Here is a 15,468-nt window from a genome sequence, read left to right on the forward strand (position 1 = left end):
GCTTTAACATCATTTTTATTCTAGGTGTTTATCAGAACTTTTCACCCCCTCGTACAGCTTGTTACTTTCAACTGGTCCTTTCACCACATCACTAGTGACTTCCTCTTCTGAGATATCGCAAAGACACATGTTGATATATCAACAAGCCTTATATGCTGATTGATATCGAGTTTACTTAATTCCTCATGTATACCTCCAACCCACTTATCATCAGTGTTCCTCCTCCCTCCCCACTGACCTCAAGTTCTGTAGGATGTTATTTTTACAAGGATGAAATACCTTTATGAAATGTTCATTTAACATCTCAACTATATCCGCCTCAGTGGATATCATTCACTGCAACCAGTATGCCCTGCAAAAAAATCGCTTTCCGAACGAAGTCGGATAAATAGTAGTTTACCTGAAAGAAATATCCCTAACAAAACAATTAAAAAAAAAAAATTACTCACACATCTTCACCACACATGCCTTATTATTCATTTTTCGGTGAACTGTATTTTCGATGAATTGTCTTTTCGATTAACTGCTGATCGGGGAATTGCTTTTCGAGGAATTGCTTTTTCGATTGATTGTTGTTCGATGAAATGATTATTCGGCGAATTGCTTTTTCGATAAATTGTCGTTTCGATAAATTGTTTTTCGATGAACTCTCCGGATACAGGTAAAACTACGCTATCACCTACCTGAAATTTTGGTTTGGTAGTCTCCTCTTGGGTTTCGTACAAATATTTCCAAACGATCCTCGTTGTGAAGGTTAACTTCCGAAGGAATCATACCGATAGTGCGGTGTGGTGTGAGGTTATAAGTACGTACAAGGGTCGGCAAAACTTTCGTATAACTTTTACTTTTAGTATATGTTATCCATTTGTAGATCTTTATTTTCAATGTTCTCATAAATCTTTCTGCAATGGGTACTTTCATTTCCTCCTTGTCGTGTAGAAATGAATATTATGGTTCTTAAACAATGCACAAACTTTCTTGTTGCAAAACTCTTTTCCTTGATCTGTGTTTATGTAACATGGCACGTCTTTAAAAATAGAATCGCAAGCATTAATAACAACGCCTGCTGATTTCTTCTTCAGTGTTCAAACCACGTAAATCGGTAAAAACAATCAATGTACAAAAGAAGGAAACAAACTCCCCCATTCTCTTTTGCATGGGATGACATATCTGCCAAATCATATTAAAAAGTGTGTAAAAGTGTGGACTTATTAAATTGCGTTTAAACTTTCTTCTAATGGGTTTATGTCTCACATAAGTAGGCTGTGCTGCTAACCAACCTTTCACGGTTTCATGTGGAAAATTTGTATGTTTCTGTAAAGTTTTGTTACTTCCAAAACTAACAACTATATTAGGATTATAGTAATCTGTTAACTTTTCCATCACTAACAATAAGATTTTTTTCTTATCAGGTGAAAATCAACAACCATCGCGAAAACGTCAACTGATTGTATTTATACTACTGCTATTTTTGTTTATGACCTGTGAAATTTATATATTAGTATGGGAAGCAGTATCAGTATCAGCCAATCGCACATGTCTCATCAGAGAAATGTTACGACTAGAAAAACACACAGACAGTGGTAATATCTGTAAATTCCTATTTTTGCATATTACATTCTAAATAATATCTGTGAAATAAAATGTGTAAACTTAAATGAAAAAATGTGTCGTTGATGTGTTATGCATATTTAAGTAAGATCACTTTTAAAATCAAAGTGAATTCAAACACAATTTATTTATTTATTGAACTTTAAGATCTTAAATTTTAGAAAAATCAAAATATTCGGCTGAGTTATGAATAAAATATGAATTAGAATATGAATATAGAATAAAATATGGATGAGTTATGAAAAAAAAGTGTGTGTTTGAGGGGACACCAGCATATATTTAATTATTCAGATGGAAAATTAGTACTGCCATCTATAGACATCGAAACACAAAACTTGACGACAAAGACGGATGTTTGTCACCCTGGGAAAATTCTAAATATCTTTTCTCAAAAACAACGCAATAATTCCATAGACAAACGAAAACACACGAAAACGAAAAAACGGAGACATGTTCCCCAGAAATGTCAAAGTACATAATGTCACCATTCCTTATTTCTAAAAAACCCACAATGCTTTGCGAACCAAACACACCACGTGATATCCCTGACTGAAGGGGGGCCCCAAGTGAAATTCCAAACTCTATCTTCATCTGATAACAACACACATCCATGTCACGATTCCTTATCTGATCTTGATCTGGTTAAAGTGTCCCTTATTCCTTATCTGATCTTGATCTGGTTAAAAGTGTCCCACTAATAATCTTCCTTTTCCATTCCAAACAATAATGTCATTATTTACAACTGACAATTACGTCACTTATTTACAAATGACGTCACTTATCTTCATCTGATAACAACAAACATTCACGTCACGATTCCTTATCTTGATCTTGTTCAAAGTACCCCACCAATCATGACACGAATCCTTATCCTTAATCATCACCCATAATTCCCTATGCGAACAAAACAAACAAAGTGACGTCACACACACAGACGGTGCCAAGAAAAATTCCAAACATTCCAAACTCATGACGTCACACACCAATGACATCATCATCTCAACAACCAATCGCGTCACGATTCCTTATCTTTATCTTGTCAGAAGTGACCGGACTACTACTAGTGTCCTCTGAATTGTCGATGCTGAAGATTCATTTCGTAAGAACATCATTAATCCGATTGAGAACACGAGGGCTGCAAAGAACTAAATCCAGCAACAAACCACAAGACCAAAAGTACTTCTTTTTATTGACCGGCAAGTTTGTCCACACGAGGGTGATTTACATATAGGGAAGGATTGCAGAAGTACCTTGAAAGCTGCTTCTTTTCATCTGAAAATGCATATGGTGCACAATAGAATAACATTGTGGGTACTCGAAACGATATTTGTGATCCAGTTGGGAAAATAAAAGAATCTTCATGTAATATAAAAGTTTACAAAGATCACACACGTTACAAACCAAACTGAATTCCATGCCGATTTTTTGTAGCATTTGCTTTCAGACTTAACTGTATTCCACATAATCTCAATCCCCAGGATAGCATTTTCCAGCTCGACCAAGTGCGAAATACTTGCTTGTTACTAGATGTAGTAGAGACTCTGGGAACACTCACATTTTTAGGTAATTCTGCGTACCTGGAAATGTGCGTGTCTCGTGAACTCCCTATTCTCCATTTCTAACTGAATCATAATACTGTATAGAATGGAGGATACCGAGTTCCGTTGATTTCACGAAGAAACCAATATTCACTCCCATAAAACAGAAATATGAGCCGTACGGCAATCGAACATTTAATTCGTAAACCCTTGTTTGGACACATGGAAAAGAAAATTGCGTGCGTGTGTACGTCTTCGTTCACTCATAACAATAACGGTTGGATATTTAAATTTGAATCGCCAATCATGTCCAGGAGTTTTCAGTTTGATATAATGTACTCTTCTCGTGCAACAGAAACTGCATTTAATGAAAGTAATTATATGATTATGTGCGTGTCTTGTATTGTTTTGGTGGCTCATGCTTAATGTGTAACAAAAATAATATGAGGGAATTTTTATTTGACATGACGATATGGACGTCTGGATATACATATTTTATTACTTACTGAGTACTGTATTTGCGTTGTTTTAATTATTTACAATGGTAGTCTCTGAATGCAAGAAGTGAAAGCTTATTCAAATTCAAATATGGGCATAGTGGAACATACAATTCGACATTACTCGCTGACTAGAAGACATTTTTACGCATTCTATGCTTTTTTTTTTTTTCAGACGATTCCCAAGTTCAATGCGCAGGCAAGTATGCTTTTTTCCCTCTGAAAATTCGAGTTTTGGTGTTTTTTTTTTAACTCCTTATCTCAAAATTTCGACTTTAGAAAGTCACTATTTCAAAGGAGTCAAGTGTCAGGTTCAAGTATACTATTCTCGTATGTGGGCAGTGGCACTTCCCTGGTGTTTTGTTTATGCTTCTAAATTATCGATGCTAATATGCTAAACTTCGGGAGTTAGCTATGGTGTGGACTGTCTTTCCCAAGTTTCCTATTTTTTTTATTTATTTTATTTTATCTGATGTTTTATTTTGAAAACATCAGACATTTTTCTCATCCTAGCGAGCAGTCCATTGGGAAGAAATATAGGGGAAAAAAAAATCTGGGTGACAAGATCGCAAAGAGTGCAGATTAAACGTTTCGCTTGTTTATAAATTTTATTGTATATGTACATTTATTTCAAATAGAGCCACAAAAGGATTCTCGATTTTTGATAGTTTTCACTAAAGAGAATGCATTAGTATCATTAATGTAAAATGTAAAAGAGAAAGAAAAATTTATAGATCACACTGGATGTGAGATCTGCAAATTTAGTAGTTAGAAAATATACAGATACAAGTATCTGTGCAAGTATCCAAAGATAAGAAATATAAAATATACAAGAGAAAATTATTATTACACCTCCAGTGAGTTAAGAACTTGTCGAGGAAGGACATATACAACCCACAACAGTTGTTATGCCTTCTCTTAAACTAGTACACTCTAGATATACTCACTACTTCAACAGGAAAACTACCAACTCCCTCTTACAGTTCTGTAAGAGATATGCCATGATTACCGTTAACACGTAAACACAAAACTGATTTCGACAAATTCAGGTAATGCTGGCCGCCACTTACAAAAAATTCTAACGGCCCGGTTTCGAGACTCGAAAGGGGATAATATGCTGCATACAAACTCTTCTCGTGTGAATAGTCAGTTGGCGGTACACAAAAGATATCGAGCTCTGAACCCACACACTCTGAAGACATTTTTTAATCGAATATATCGCGGGTAGTGTTCTCTTCGACAAAGACGTTTCTTCTTTCAGTAAGGGCGCTTTATACCAGATCCCAGTTGTTTTTCCAAAAATTCCTTCGACTGATTAAGTAAATCTACACCCGCCTCTTGCGCTCGGCTGACTCACGAATGTTCTGACCAGACACTACATCTATTATTTGTTGTCATGTTTTCATTGCTTGTTTTGAAAGAGCACGTGCTGCTAGTTTAATGAAAGGGGTCACAAACCTAAACACACTTTTAAACGAACCCCCTAACCCCCCTCCACGTTGGAAAGTAGGACCCTTGAACACGTTAGAGTTTATTCCTAATCCTGCTTGATTCCTATAGTATTCTAAGTAGCTCATCTTCGTTTTTTGAAGTGGAGTTTAATCACCGATTTCCCAGAACGAAATAAAATAGGTTCCCCACTGTGTGATCTTAAATCAATTTCTACGATTTGAAAATGTTTTGTAGGCATCGGAAAGTAATCTATCTTGTTGTATAATTTAGAAATAATATCACTTCCGTCATAAGTAGCAGGATTTATTCTGAGCAGAGGTGCATACACATCGTCCATCGAGATTCGTCCATCCCTAGTAATCTAGCAAGTCCCGGATCAGCTTTAGGAAATCGAAGACGAGTATTATCGGGAATAATTATTTTAACTTTACCATCTGCTTCTCGTTGAAACGTAATTGCTGTGAGATTTTCTAAAGTATTCAACAAATCGAGAGGGGTGGGGGTAGGATAATATCCGGTTTAACAGAAATCTTTTTTTTGTCTCAATTTTTCCAATTCTCGTTATTTTACGTATCTGAAAAGATATATTGTAGGTGCGTTTAAGTTCAGTTATAGCACTAGGCATCGTGATTGTTCCTGGTCCTTTCCAACCGGTGTAAGCCTCTCCAGAAGGGATTGGAGGACCTCCCAACAACTGAGCTAGATACGAGGAAAGTTTGATCTGATAACCATGTAAAGTATGTATAACTACATTCCATCTTCCCTTTCTTTTTTTACCATCCACAGTAAACATCACATAGAGTTTATCATTATCAGGAACAGCGTTGTTCAGCTGTCTTGCCAGCTGATCTGCATTCCCTACTGTAGGATACGTATCAATTGAACAACCAATAATCTGGTATTCACCCTTAGTTTCATATGCAATGTCAAGTTTATTGACAGACTCATCTACATTATTAAAAACGGCAGGTATTTGAATTTCAGCTAAACCCATCATCCATTCACCTGGACCGAGATCAGCAGCATGTGGTAGTCTTACAAAATAATTTCCTATGCTGTTCTCTGGAAATATATCCATAGAAGCTGTACTAGGCAAGATTAGATACTCCATTACATAAAGTAGAATACTCTAATATCAAAACCTTTTACAAAAGATGAATATTCTTGCAATCTGTTAACCACGCTTCGAGGAACTGTAGAGTGAAGCCTTTTCGCTCTCTGTTAAAAACGGTTCGACACGTCTGCTTCAAGCTTCCAATAGTTCTACAAGATTAACACGTGATAGGGCAAGCGCTAAATGAACAACCACATCATCAACACCACAATGAATGCATCTCTGTGTGTGTGTGTGTCGCTTAAAATGAGGATAAACAGCATCCAATAAGGCTTCATTCAGAAATCCTGTATTTCGAGGTCGTGTTTCTAAAACTGCCACTTGCGTTAACCCTCCAGGCAAATCCAAGTTAGGTATTGACGGAGTCGTGCACCCCTGCTTTTCCAAGTACTTTGGATCTGAAGTCAGATATGCCACGAGACGATATTCCCAACTGTTTCTCGAGAGCAGATACTAGTCTTCGAAAGTTTGCAGCATCGGATAACCAGCAGCCATATCTGTCCTCTGAAGGTATAGCGAAAATTTCAGGTGGTAGCACGAATTTTGCACTCTTGTTTCTGTTTAGATGATGATCGATTTATACTCATCCAGGTTACTATATCACTGAACGAAGCGTAACTATATCCTCTAAACACACATATATCAATTACCGAACAAGGCACGCTCTTACCTGTACCGTCTCGAATTATACAGTTCTCACCATCAGGGAGAACGACCTTGTTTACGGGAGACAAAGCATAAAGAACCACAATAGTACCACAGAGAGCTGTTATAAACGGAATACTTCGCTTGGACGAACCCGATTCGGGTCTGGATAAGATCGCCATTTCTCTAGTAATTCCAGAATACCGCTTCTAACTCTTCGTTTCAAAACTTTGTCAACAACGTAAAATTCAGGCCTGGCTACTTTTTTGCATTTCATCGGCATAAAAACGACCAGAAATTTCTTTTCCGCTTGTGTCTTCGAGTCGGTAGGTGAGAGGATTGGTAAAAAGAACGGTCTTGATGATAAAGATTTCCTCGGTCCACGAAGGTGTGGATTCTTTGTCAATAAGATTTTTTTTTGTCTGGAGATACGCACAACGTCACCTTTCTTAAACAGTACAGGGTTCGGTTCTTCATTCTGTCCATATAACCGTTCGTATACTTTACTCTTGTTCCCGTGATTCACTTCTTCAGGAGTCATCCCAATAGATCTATGTTTAGATAAATTATACTCTCTTAAAAGTTCAGGTAATATATCAGCATAACTGTATGTATTTTTATAAGTGAAATAACGCCACATCCGTCCACGTAAAGTACGGTGAAATCTTTCTACTATCGATGCTTTAGTGTCAGCTCTGCCCTTTCCCGGGGCAGAGCTGACTACTACCGGGTGCGTCCCCAGGTGGCGGATCGGGGAACAGCCTTCAGATATGGAGGCTAGCTGCGATATAAGCAGAGCAATCTGGCGAATTAGCAGCCGTGGACCAACAGCGACTGAGCTATCAGAGCGTGGGGGAGCAGAAGTGGCAACTCTGGCTCACTTAAAGCCTCACAAAGCCCAATAACAACTCGGTGACATGGCGAGTTGTGCCGCCATTTAATAAGCACCTGCTGGGGTCACTGCCCCTGACATTGGGAAGCAGCATTATCAGTACTGACACAAGGTTGAAGCCAAATGATGACGGAAAAGCTTATGATCAGAGATTTGCAGATGGGAATATGATTATATTTTGTACGTCTGTAATACTGCGGAGCAGAAAGCAAACTGAGAAACTACTGCTCTACCTTATCTCCAGAACAACCACCATGGCGAGCAAACCGTTACAATTGGCCCCAAGTTCCCGGCGTCCCTTAAATGGGAGAGGAGTGCGAAGAATCTCCTGGCTCAAAATGGTGTCCACTTTTAAAATCGCAACTTGGAATGCCAGAACTCTGTATGAAGCTGGCAAATTAAGAAAAGCCACAAGAGAAATGAAGATGCTGGGCATCCGGATTTTGGGAATTTGCGAGACAAGATGGCCAGGATCTGGAAAGTGTTAACAAGATAATACGACAATGTATTACTCTGGGAATGATGAGAACAAACATCGACATGGTGTAGCTGTAATAGTAGATGAAGAAATCAATAAATCAGTAAAAATTGGATTCCATTTTCTGAAAGGATAATGCTGTTACAACTTAAGGGAAACCCCGTTAATATAAATATCATCCAAGCTTTATGCACCCACAGCTGACAAAAGTGAAGAAGATGTTGAAGAGTTTTATGAACACCTAAAAGAGATTAAAAACCTAACAAAGAAACACGATATAAACATAGTGATGGGTGACTTCAATGCAAAAGTGGGAAGAGGGGATGATGGAGAAATTGTTGGAGAACATGGCTTACGCACCAGGAATGACAGAGGAGATCGCCTAGTCCAGTTCTGTTAGGAGGAAGATCTAACAATAGCAAATACCTGGTTTAAACTTCCACCCAGAAGATTGTACACTTGGAAATCGCCTCAGGATAACCGACATAACATTGCCAGAAATCAAATTGATTACTTGCTGATAGATGAAAGATTCTACAGTAGTATAAAGAGTGCAAAGACTTATCCTGGAACAGATATCTCATCAGACCACAATCCCATAGTTGCAGAAGTAAGTCTTAGATTAAAATCAGCTAAAAAAATCACAAAAGAAAAGAAAATCGACTTAGAAAAACTGAAAGACCCGAACATAAATAAAAGTGCCAAGACATAGCTTAACCTGCGATTACAACAGATTAACATAGAAGAATGTAAAAGAGTGGAATCTCTTTGGAATAGCTTTAAGAAGTAATCATAACCATCGTAACAACAAGTATTGAAGAAGTAGGTTAGGTGAATAATATAAAACAACAGGAATGGATGACAGATGAGATTCTTTCTCTTATTGATACAAGAATGTACAAAAACAAAAACCTAGCCAGATATACAGAAACGCATAACATCATCAAGAAAAAAATAAAAGAAGTCAAGGAAAATTGGATGAAAAATTTATGTACTGAAATTGAACTGCTTCAGAAGAAACATGATAATTTCAATCTGTATAAGAAAATCACCGAAATTTCCAGAAAACTCAGGAAAAAGCAAATAGTGTCTCTAAGAGACGAAAATGGAAAAATAGTTATAGAAGAAGAGAACAAAGCACAGATTTGGATAAAATATGTAACAGAACTTTTCAATGATACTAGACAGGAGCCTACAAATATAAAAGCTAACATTCAAGGACCAGCAATCATGAAATGCGAAATAGAGAATGCTATACGAACAAGTAAAACAGGAAAAGCCAGTGGACCAGATGGTGTGCAAACAGAATTTTTAAAGTTCATAGAACCAGATAACATCATACGTCTTGAAAAACTATTTAATAAAATATATGAAAGTAATGAATTTCCATTAGATTGGCTCAAATCTACATTTATCACTGTCCCAATGAAACCCAAAGTGAATTCCTGTGGTGACTTCCGACTTATGTCTAATCAGCCAAACATTAAAAATATTTTTGAAAATAATTCAGAATCGCATTTATAGAAAAAGTGAAGACACTCTAAGTGAAACACAATTCGGCTTTCGGAATGGTTTCGGTACTAGAGAGGCCCTTTTCTGTACCCAAATATTGATACAAAAATGCATAGAAAAACAGAAATTTGTCTTTATGTGTTTCATAGATTTTGAAAAAGTATTCGACAAAGTCAGACACACTAACTTATTAGAAGTCCTTCAACAAATAAGGCTAGACGAACAAGACAAGACTAATAACAAATCTGTATTGGAATCAGTCAGCTACCGATCAATTAGACAACATTACCATTACCACCAGTGATATTAACATCAAAAGAGGAGTGAGACATGGATGTGTGATCTCACCACTCCTGTTCAACATATACTCAGAGATAATCTTTAAAAAATCATTGGAATAATGCCCAGAGGGGAATCATAATAAATGGAAAGATTGTTAACAACCTACGATATGCAGATGACACCCTGCTAATTGCAAATAACATTATGGATCTCCAAAAACTCATTGACAGAGCATACATAGAAGGCCAAAGAATGGGAATAAATATAAACATCAACAAGACAAAATACATGATCATCAGCAAACATCCAGCCTCATCAATGAAACTGACACTCAATGGGAAAAATATCGATCAAGTGTCAAGATATAAATATCTTGGTTGCTGGCTTAATTAACTGTGGGATCCAGAAATAGATATAAAGACAAGGATTGAAGTTGCACGGCAGTCCTTCTTGAAAATGAGAGCATTATTCTGAAATAAAGACCTAAACATGGAAGTCAGATGCCGAATGCTGAAATGCTACATGTGGTCTATTCTGCTCTATGGAGTTGAAACATGGACATTGAAGGCGACAACCATCAAGAAAATCGAAGCCTTTGAGATGTGGCTATACAGAAGAATGCTAAAGATATCATGGACAGAAAAAATTACCAATGAAGATGTCTTAAAATCCATTGGCAAAGCTAAACATCTTGTACAAATAATCAAGAAACGAAAAACATATCTTGGCCACATCATGAGAAACAGCAAATATCAACTTCTACAAACTATTTTGGTAGGAAGAATTGATGGCAAAGGAACTAGAGGAAGAAAAAGAATATCATGGTTTGACAACATCAAGACGTGGACAGGAAAGAGCACTGCACAACTGCTCATATTAGCACAAGAGGGCAGTTTGTTCGCCAAGATGGTCGCTGACATTCGATAGAAGATAGCACAATAATAAGAAGTGTCACCTTTAGAAATCCTTCGTTTTTCAAGTAAAGCACGTACATGTTCATTTTCTTTACATGTCCAAAATTCTTATCCTCTGTCAACCTGTATAGGATTTTTTGCATTCAGTAACAACTTCTGCATAGCTCTGGATACTCCTAAACCTCCTTTGGTTTCGAGAGGGTGAACCCAAGCATTACGAGAAAATACATCAGTCATAGTTAATAAATATTTAAAACCATTATTAAATCTAGCAATAGCGCTTAAATCCAACAAATCACATTGATATTGGTGAGCAATTCCAGCTACTTTTTTTTCAATCGTCTAAATCTACATTTCACTGGTTTATATAATGTATAGGTAGGTTGTTCTTGCAACCATCGTTTAACTTCTCTGATATTATGTCCAGAAGTGTTTTGCAAAGATGATATGCTTCCAAACCCTCCTGGGTTCGACAAATCATAATATAATTTACTTAAATCAGTAGACATCTTAACATAAAATAAACATAGACAAACACTGGTTCAGGTTTAATATATTTTTTATTAGCAAATATTTAGATGGAAGACAATAAAGAACGCAAATAACTGTGTTGAGAAATCATTACATAAAAGACACTATACATCTATAAGGTACATTCCACACCTTCTTTACAATTCACATTCCTCTATGATCGAAAATGGAGAACAACGTTTCATAAATGAGGAAAGCACTTTCAAAAACTGTCCATCCGTCAAAGAAGAAGATTCCAAAGCCATCTTTATAGAAACATCCTTGAAATTGTATGCAAGAACCTCGGACATAATACGAAACACGTTAGCATTTGCTTTCAAAACATTAAGATGTTGGGGAAATACTACTTGCACGATCAATCAACGTTAATATCACACTGGATCACTAACAAAACGAACAAGGCCTCCTTTCACTCTCACAGTGCAGGAGGGAAGAGAAAATTCTCTTCCTCCTCCATTTTTCTGCAAGCATCGTTTGATTTGCGAAAGCTGGAATCTCAGTACATCTTATACATCAGAAGCACGAAAAACTATTGTAGCTGAACGGGATTGAAGACATATTTCAGGACCTAACCCTGACATAGATAAATACAAATATACTCCGTTAGTAAGAAAATACTTAGCACTAGCTTTAGATATACTTGGATGATTTCAAGAACTAGACAGAAGTTCTTATTTATAAAAAACAAGCCATTGGAGAAAAATACATGTAAACTAACTGTAGATGTTACCGCTAAAGTGCAGAAATCAGTTATTCTGCAGATTATCTAGGTATTGTACAGATTAACTACGGTGAGCCGTTAATGTGCGGAAAATTGTTTCATTTCTCAAATTACCTAGGTAATCTGCAAATTACCTACTAGGCACTAGTTAAAGTGAAAATAAGATCTTTGCTGGAACAACAGCAACGTTTCTGTATGTTTAAATTAAGATAATGTTATTTATTTATTTTTTGATATCTAAAGAATCAAGTTAATACAATCAAACAATCAACAAATTAGTTGATAGAATCAATCATCAATCAATTAATATAATACAAGGAATCAAACGGTTTAAAATATTATTACAATTAAGAAAAAAAACATGATAAAATTATGTTTACTTATTAAAAAACCAAACTGAAAGTGGAGGGAGAGGGGGGAAGGAGTAGGGAAAGGAAATGAGAGAAACAAACTTTTGAACTTTAACGATACGGAAGCCGTTAATGTGCACATTACCTAGGTAAAATGCGGAAAACTCTCTTCCGCACGTTAACGGAGCAAATCAGTTAATCTGCACATTAACGGTTTTCGCACTTTAGCGGTAACATAGACAATACAATAGAGACGAAAACAGTCATCACGTGTAAATAACGTCACACGTTGACCTCATGGAAAAATTAAAACTTTCCAATTAAAATTACCTTCTCCATACAAAAGTAATTCATTCAGTGTAGATATCTTGTCCTAAAAGCCTTCGAAAGAACGCTTACAAAGCAGTTCAAACAAGGTCGGGGGGTGGCGGGAATTGTAGACCTTAAAATAAACCAGTCAGGCTACGTATCTCCTCCTCATTGTTTTGTACATTGGTATTGGCTGAGGTACAAAGAAGCTAGCCTATCACGACCTCGGGTAGATCAAAATAGAGGTGTTGAATTTAATTACTTTTTGATAAGGGAGGAACCCTCCTAATTAAAAGTACGTTAGAAACGATGGTGAAAGGGTTGAATTTAATTACTTTTCGATAAGGGAGGGGCCCTCCAAAGCGCGACCTTGCATCACCTAATTAAAACATTGCCATCGGCAATTAAAACTGTGTTGCATACAGCCATTACTACTGTGTATCATGTGCAGTAGAAAAAATCGGTCCATTGTGCATCATGTCCAGTAGACCAAAATCGGATTATTGCGCATCATGCGCAGTAGAACAAAATCGGTCCATTGCGCAACATGCGCAATGGACAAAAATCGGACTATTGCGCATCATGCGGGTAGAAAAATCGGTTGACGGACTTCTTCGTATAAACATAATTGCATTACCACAAATAATGCACAGTAGATTAAAATAAGTCTATTACGTATCATGGCCACAGGAAACAATTGCTCCATTGCACAATATTGTGCAGTAGAAAAATCAGTTCATTGCCCATCATGCACAGTAGACCATACAGAGTAAATTAAATAATGGTAGTCTGCTGGAAAGTTTTTGAAATGTATGAAATGAAACATTATGTATTGGCTGTACATCTGTTATGAAGTGCACAGATAAATGTAAAAGCATTTATTATATTTATTGTGCCATATATGTCTTAGCAAAAGTCAATTTATAAAGCTCTCTATGATCAGAAAACGAAACTGGAAATGCAGTTCGTACAAATTCGATGAACAACAATGACCTGATTAATGTTCCAACCGTTGAGCAGTTGGACTCCAGTTATACGACGGACGCCATTCCAATGACAGCCAACGCCTTCTAGCAACTTTCCCCAGGGGTGATGGCTCATGCATTCCAGAGATTAATAATATGGACAATATATGTATAACAGATTTAATGGTGATAATGAAAGCATTAAAGAGCCACTATCAACAAAAGTCAACTACTTAAGATAATATACTTAATATACCTGTAACAAAATAGATCAAATTTCTGGCAATCACTGATAGCCTGCCACAAGATGTTAAGGAATTTAAGACAAAGCACTTTGAACTAGAAAACGCAAATATGGAGCTGCGTAGAGAGCTTAAGAACTTCTCGAAACCGTGGGTCATCTGAATCAACAGGTAATTAGCTAAAATCTGCAAATCGTTAGTGTTGATGAAGCCACGCGAGAATATGATCGAAACACCAAAGATAATTTGCGTACAAAATCAAGATCAGTTATACTGAAAAGGATAATCAGGCTAAACATCGTTTTCGTAGTGGGCAGAGAAACAGAGCAATGCTTAGGATTAGAAAATTTAAAAGAAAAGCGATCAGAGACCAATGGCTGAATGGATACAAAAGTGTCAAATAGACGAAGTACAACTGCTACATATGACAATTTTAAGGGTAGTAAAATACATCCAACCTGAAAAACTCCACTATTCATATCTTGGTCAAACATGGTAAACTGTTCAGGAGAAGAGAAGATACTTCAAGAACATGGCGAATCAGATGCAAAAAAGACTTGTCTAAATTCCGAGAAAACATCGAGAGTAACTTGTAAAATGTGTAATTTGAATCATGATTCAGTAGAATTAAGAAACATTTTATGCTCAGCAATGTAACTCCCTTGAACATTTTACATATAAATATAAGAAGTATTCGAGATAAATTAGAACACTTTGAATTACTACCGGACGATTTAGTATATCGGTTAGATGTTCTGATATAGACAGAAATCTGGGATAAAAGGAAGAAATTAATTTCTATCAATTAAGTGGATTTAAAAATCTATCGATATAGAAATTATTACAATTCTGGAGGTGTAATTTTCTTTATTCGTAAAGACAATTACTGCTGAAAAGTTCATATCTGTTAATAACATTATTATGAACTAAAACTAATATTATGAACATAGTTTTAAGTTCTATAGAAATCTAATAGACCATAAATTAAAAGAAAGTACAAACGAATACTACAGAAATGAATTCCTAAAATGCCAAGGCAATCCCAGAAAACAATGGAAGTTTGTGAATAAATTAATCGGCAAGGATATACACAACAAACCCTCAACATACTTAAAGATATCGATACGGATAGAGAAAACGGAGAAGGAGGACTAGCTGAAGAATTCAATAATCACTTTTCCCCGGTCAGTGAAAACATTCTGATAAATGCTAAAACCACCACTCAAAATTGCACTCCCAGGAGAATTGATAACTCCATATATCTTTTCCGCACTTGTGAAAACGGAATCAAGAGTGTTACAGCTAGACTAAAAAGAACAAAACTTTCAGGACACGATGCTATTAACACAAGCATTGTGAAAAAATGTCAAATGTACATTATGGTAGCCAGAATGTACATTTTTAACTTATCACTG

The 15,468-nt window shown here is 36.3% G+C and overlaps 1 protein-coding gene across 1 annotated transcript in view; it reads right to left on the reverse strand.

Annotated features, from left to right (window-relative positions):
• Positions 1-6,209, reverse strand: part of LOC150097429 (uncharacterized) — a 92,719-nt gene extending 86,510 nt beyond the window's left edge. Inside the window, exon 1 of the mRNA XM_090406912.1 lies at positions 5,669-6,209. Coding sequence (XP_090263038.1) covers positions 5,669-6,209 — 541 coding nt within the window. The remainder of the gene's footprint in view (positions 1-5,668) is intronic.
• Positions 6,210-15,468: the final 9,259 nt, after the last annotated feature.

The sequence above is a fragment of the Typopeltis vanoorti genome, chromosome 17 (assembly GCF_054136105.1).
Source record: "Typopeltis vanoorti isolate ZY-2024b chromosome 17, IOZ_Tvanoo_1.0, whole genome shotgun sequence".
Taxonomy (NCBI): Eukaryota; Metazoa; Arthropoda; class Arachnida; order Uropygi; family Thelyphonidae; genus Typopeltis; species Typopeltis vanoorti.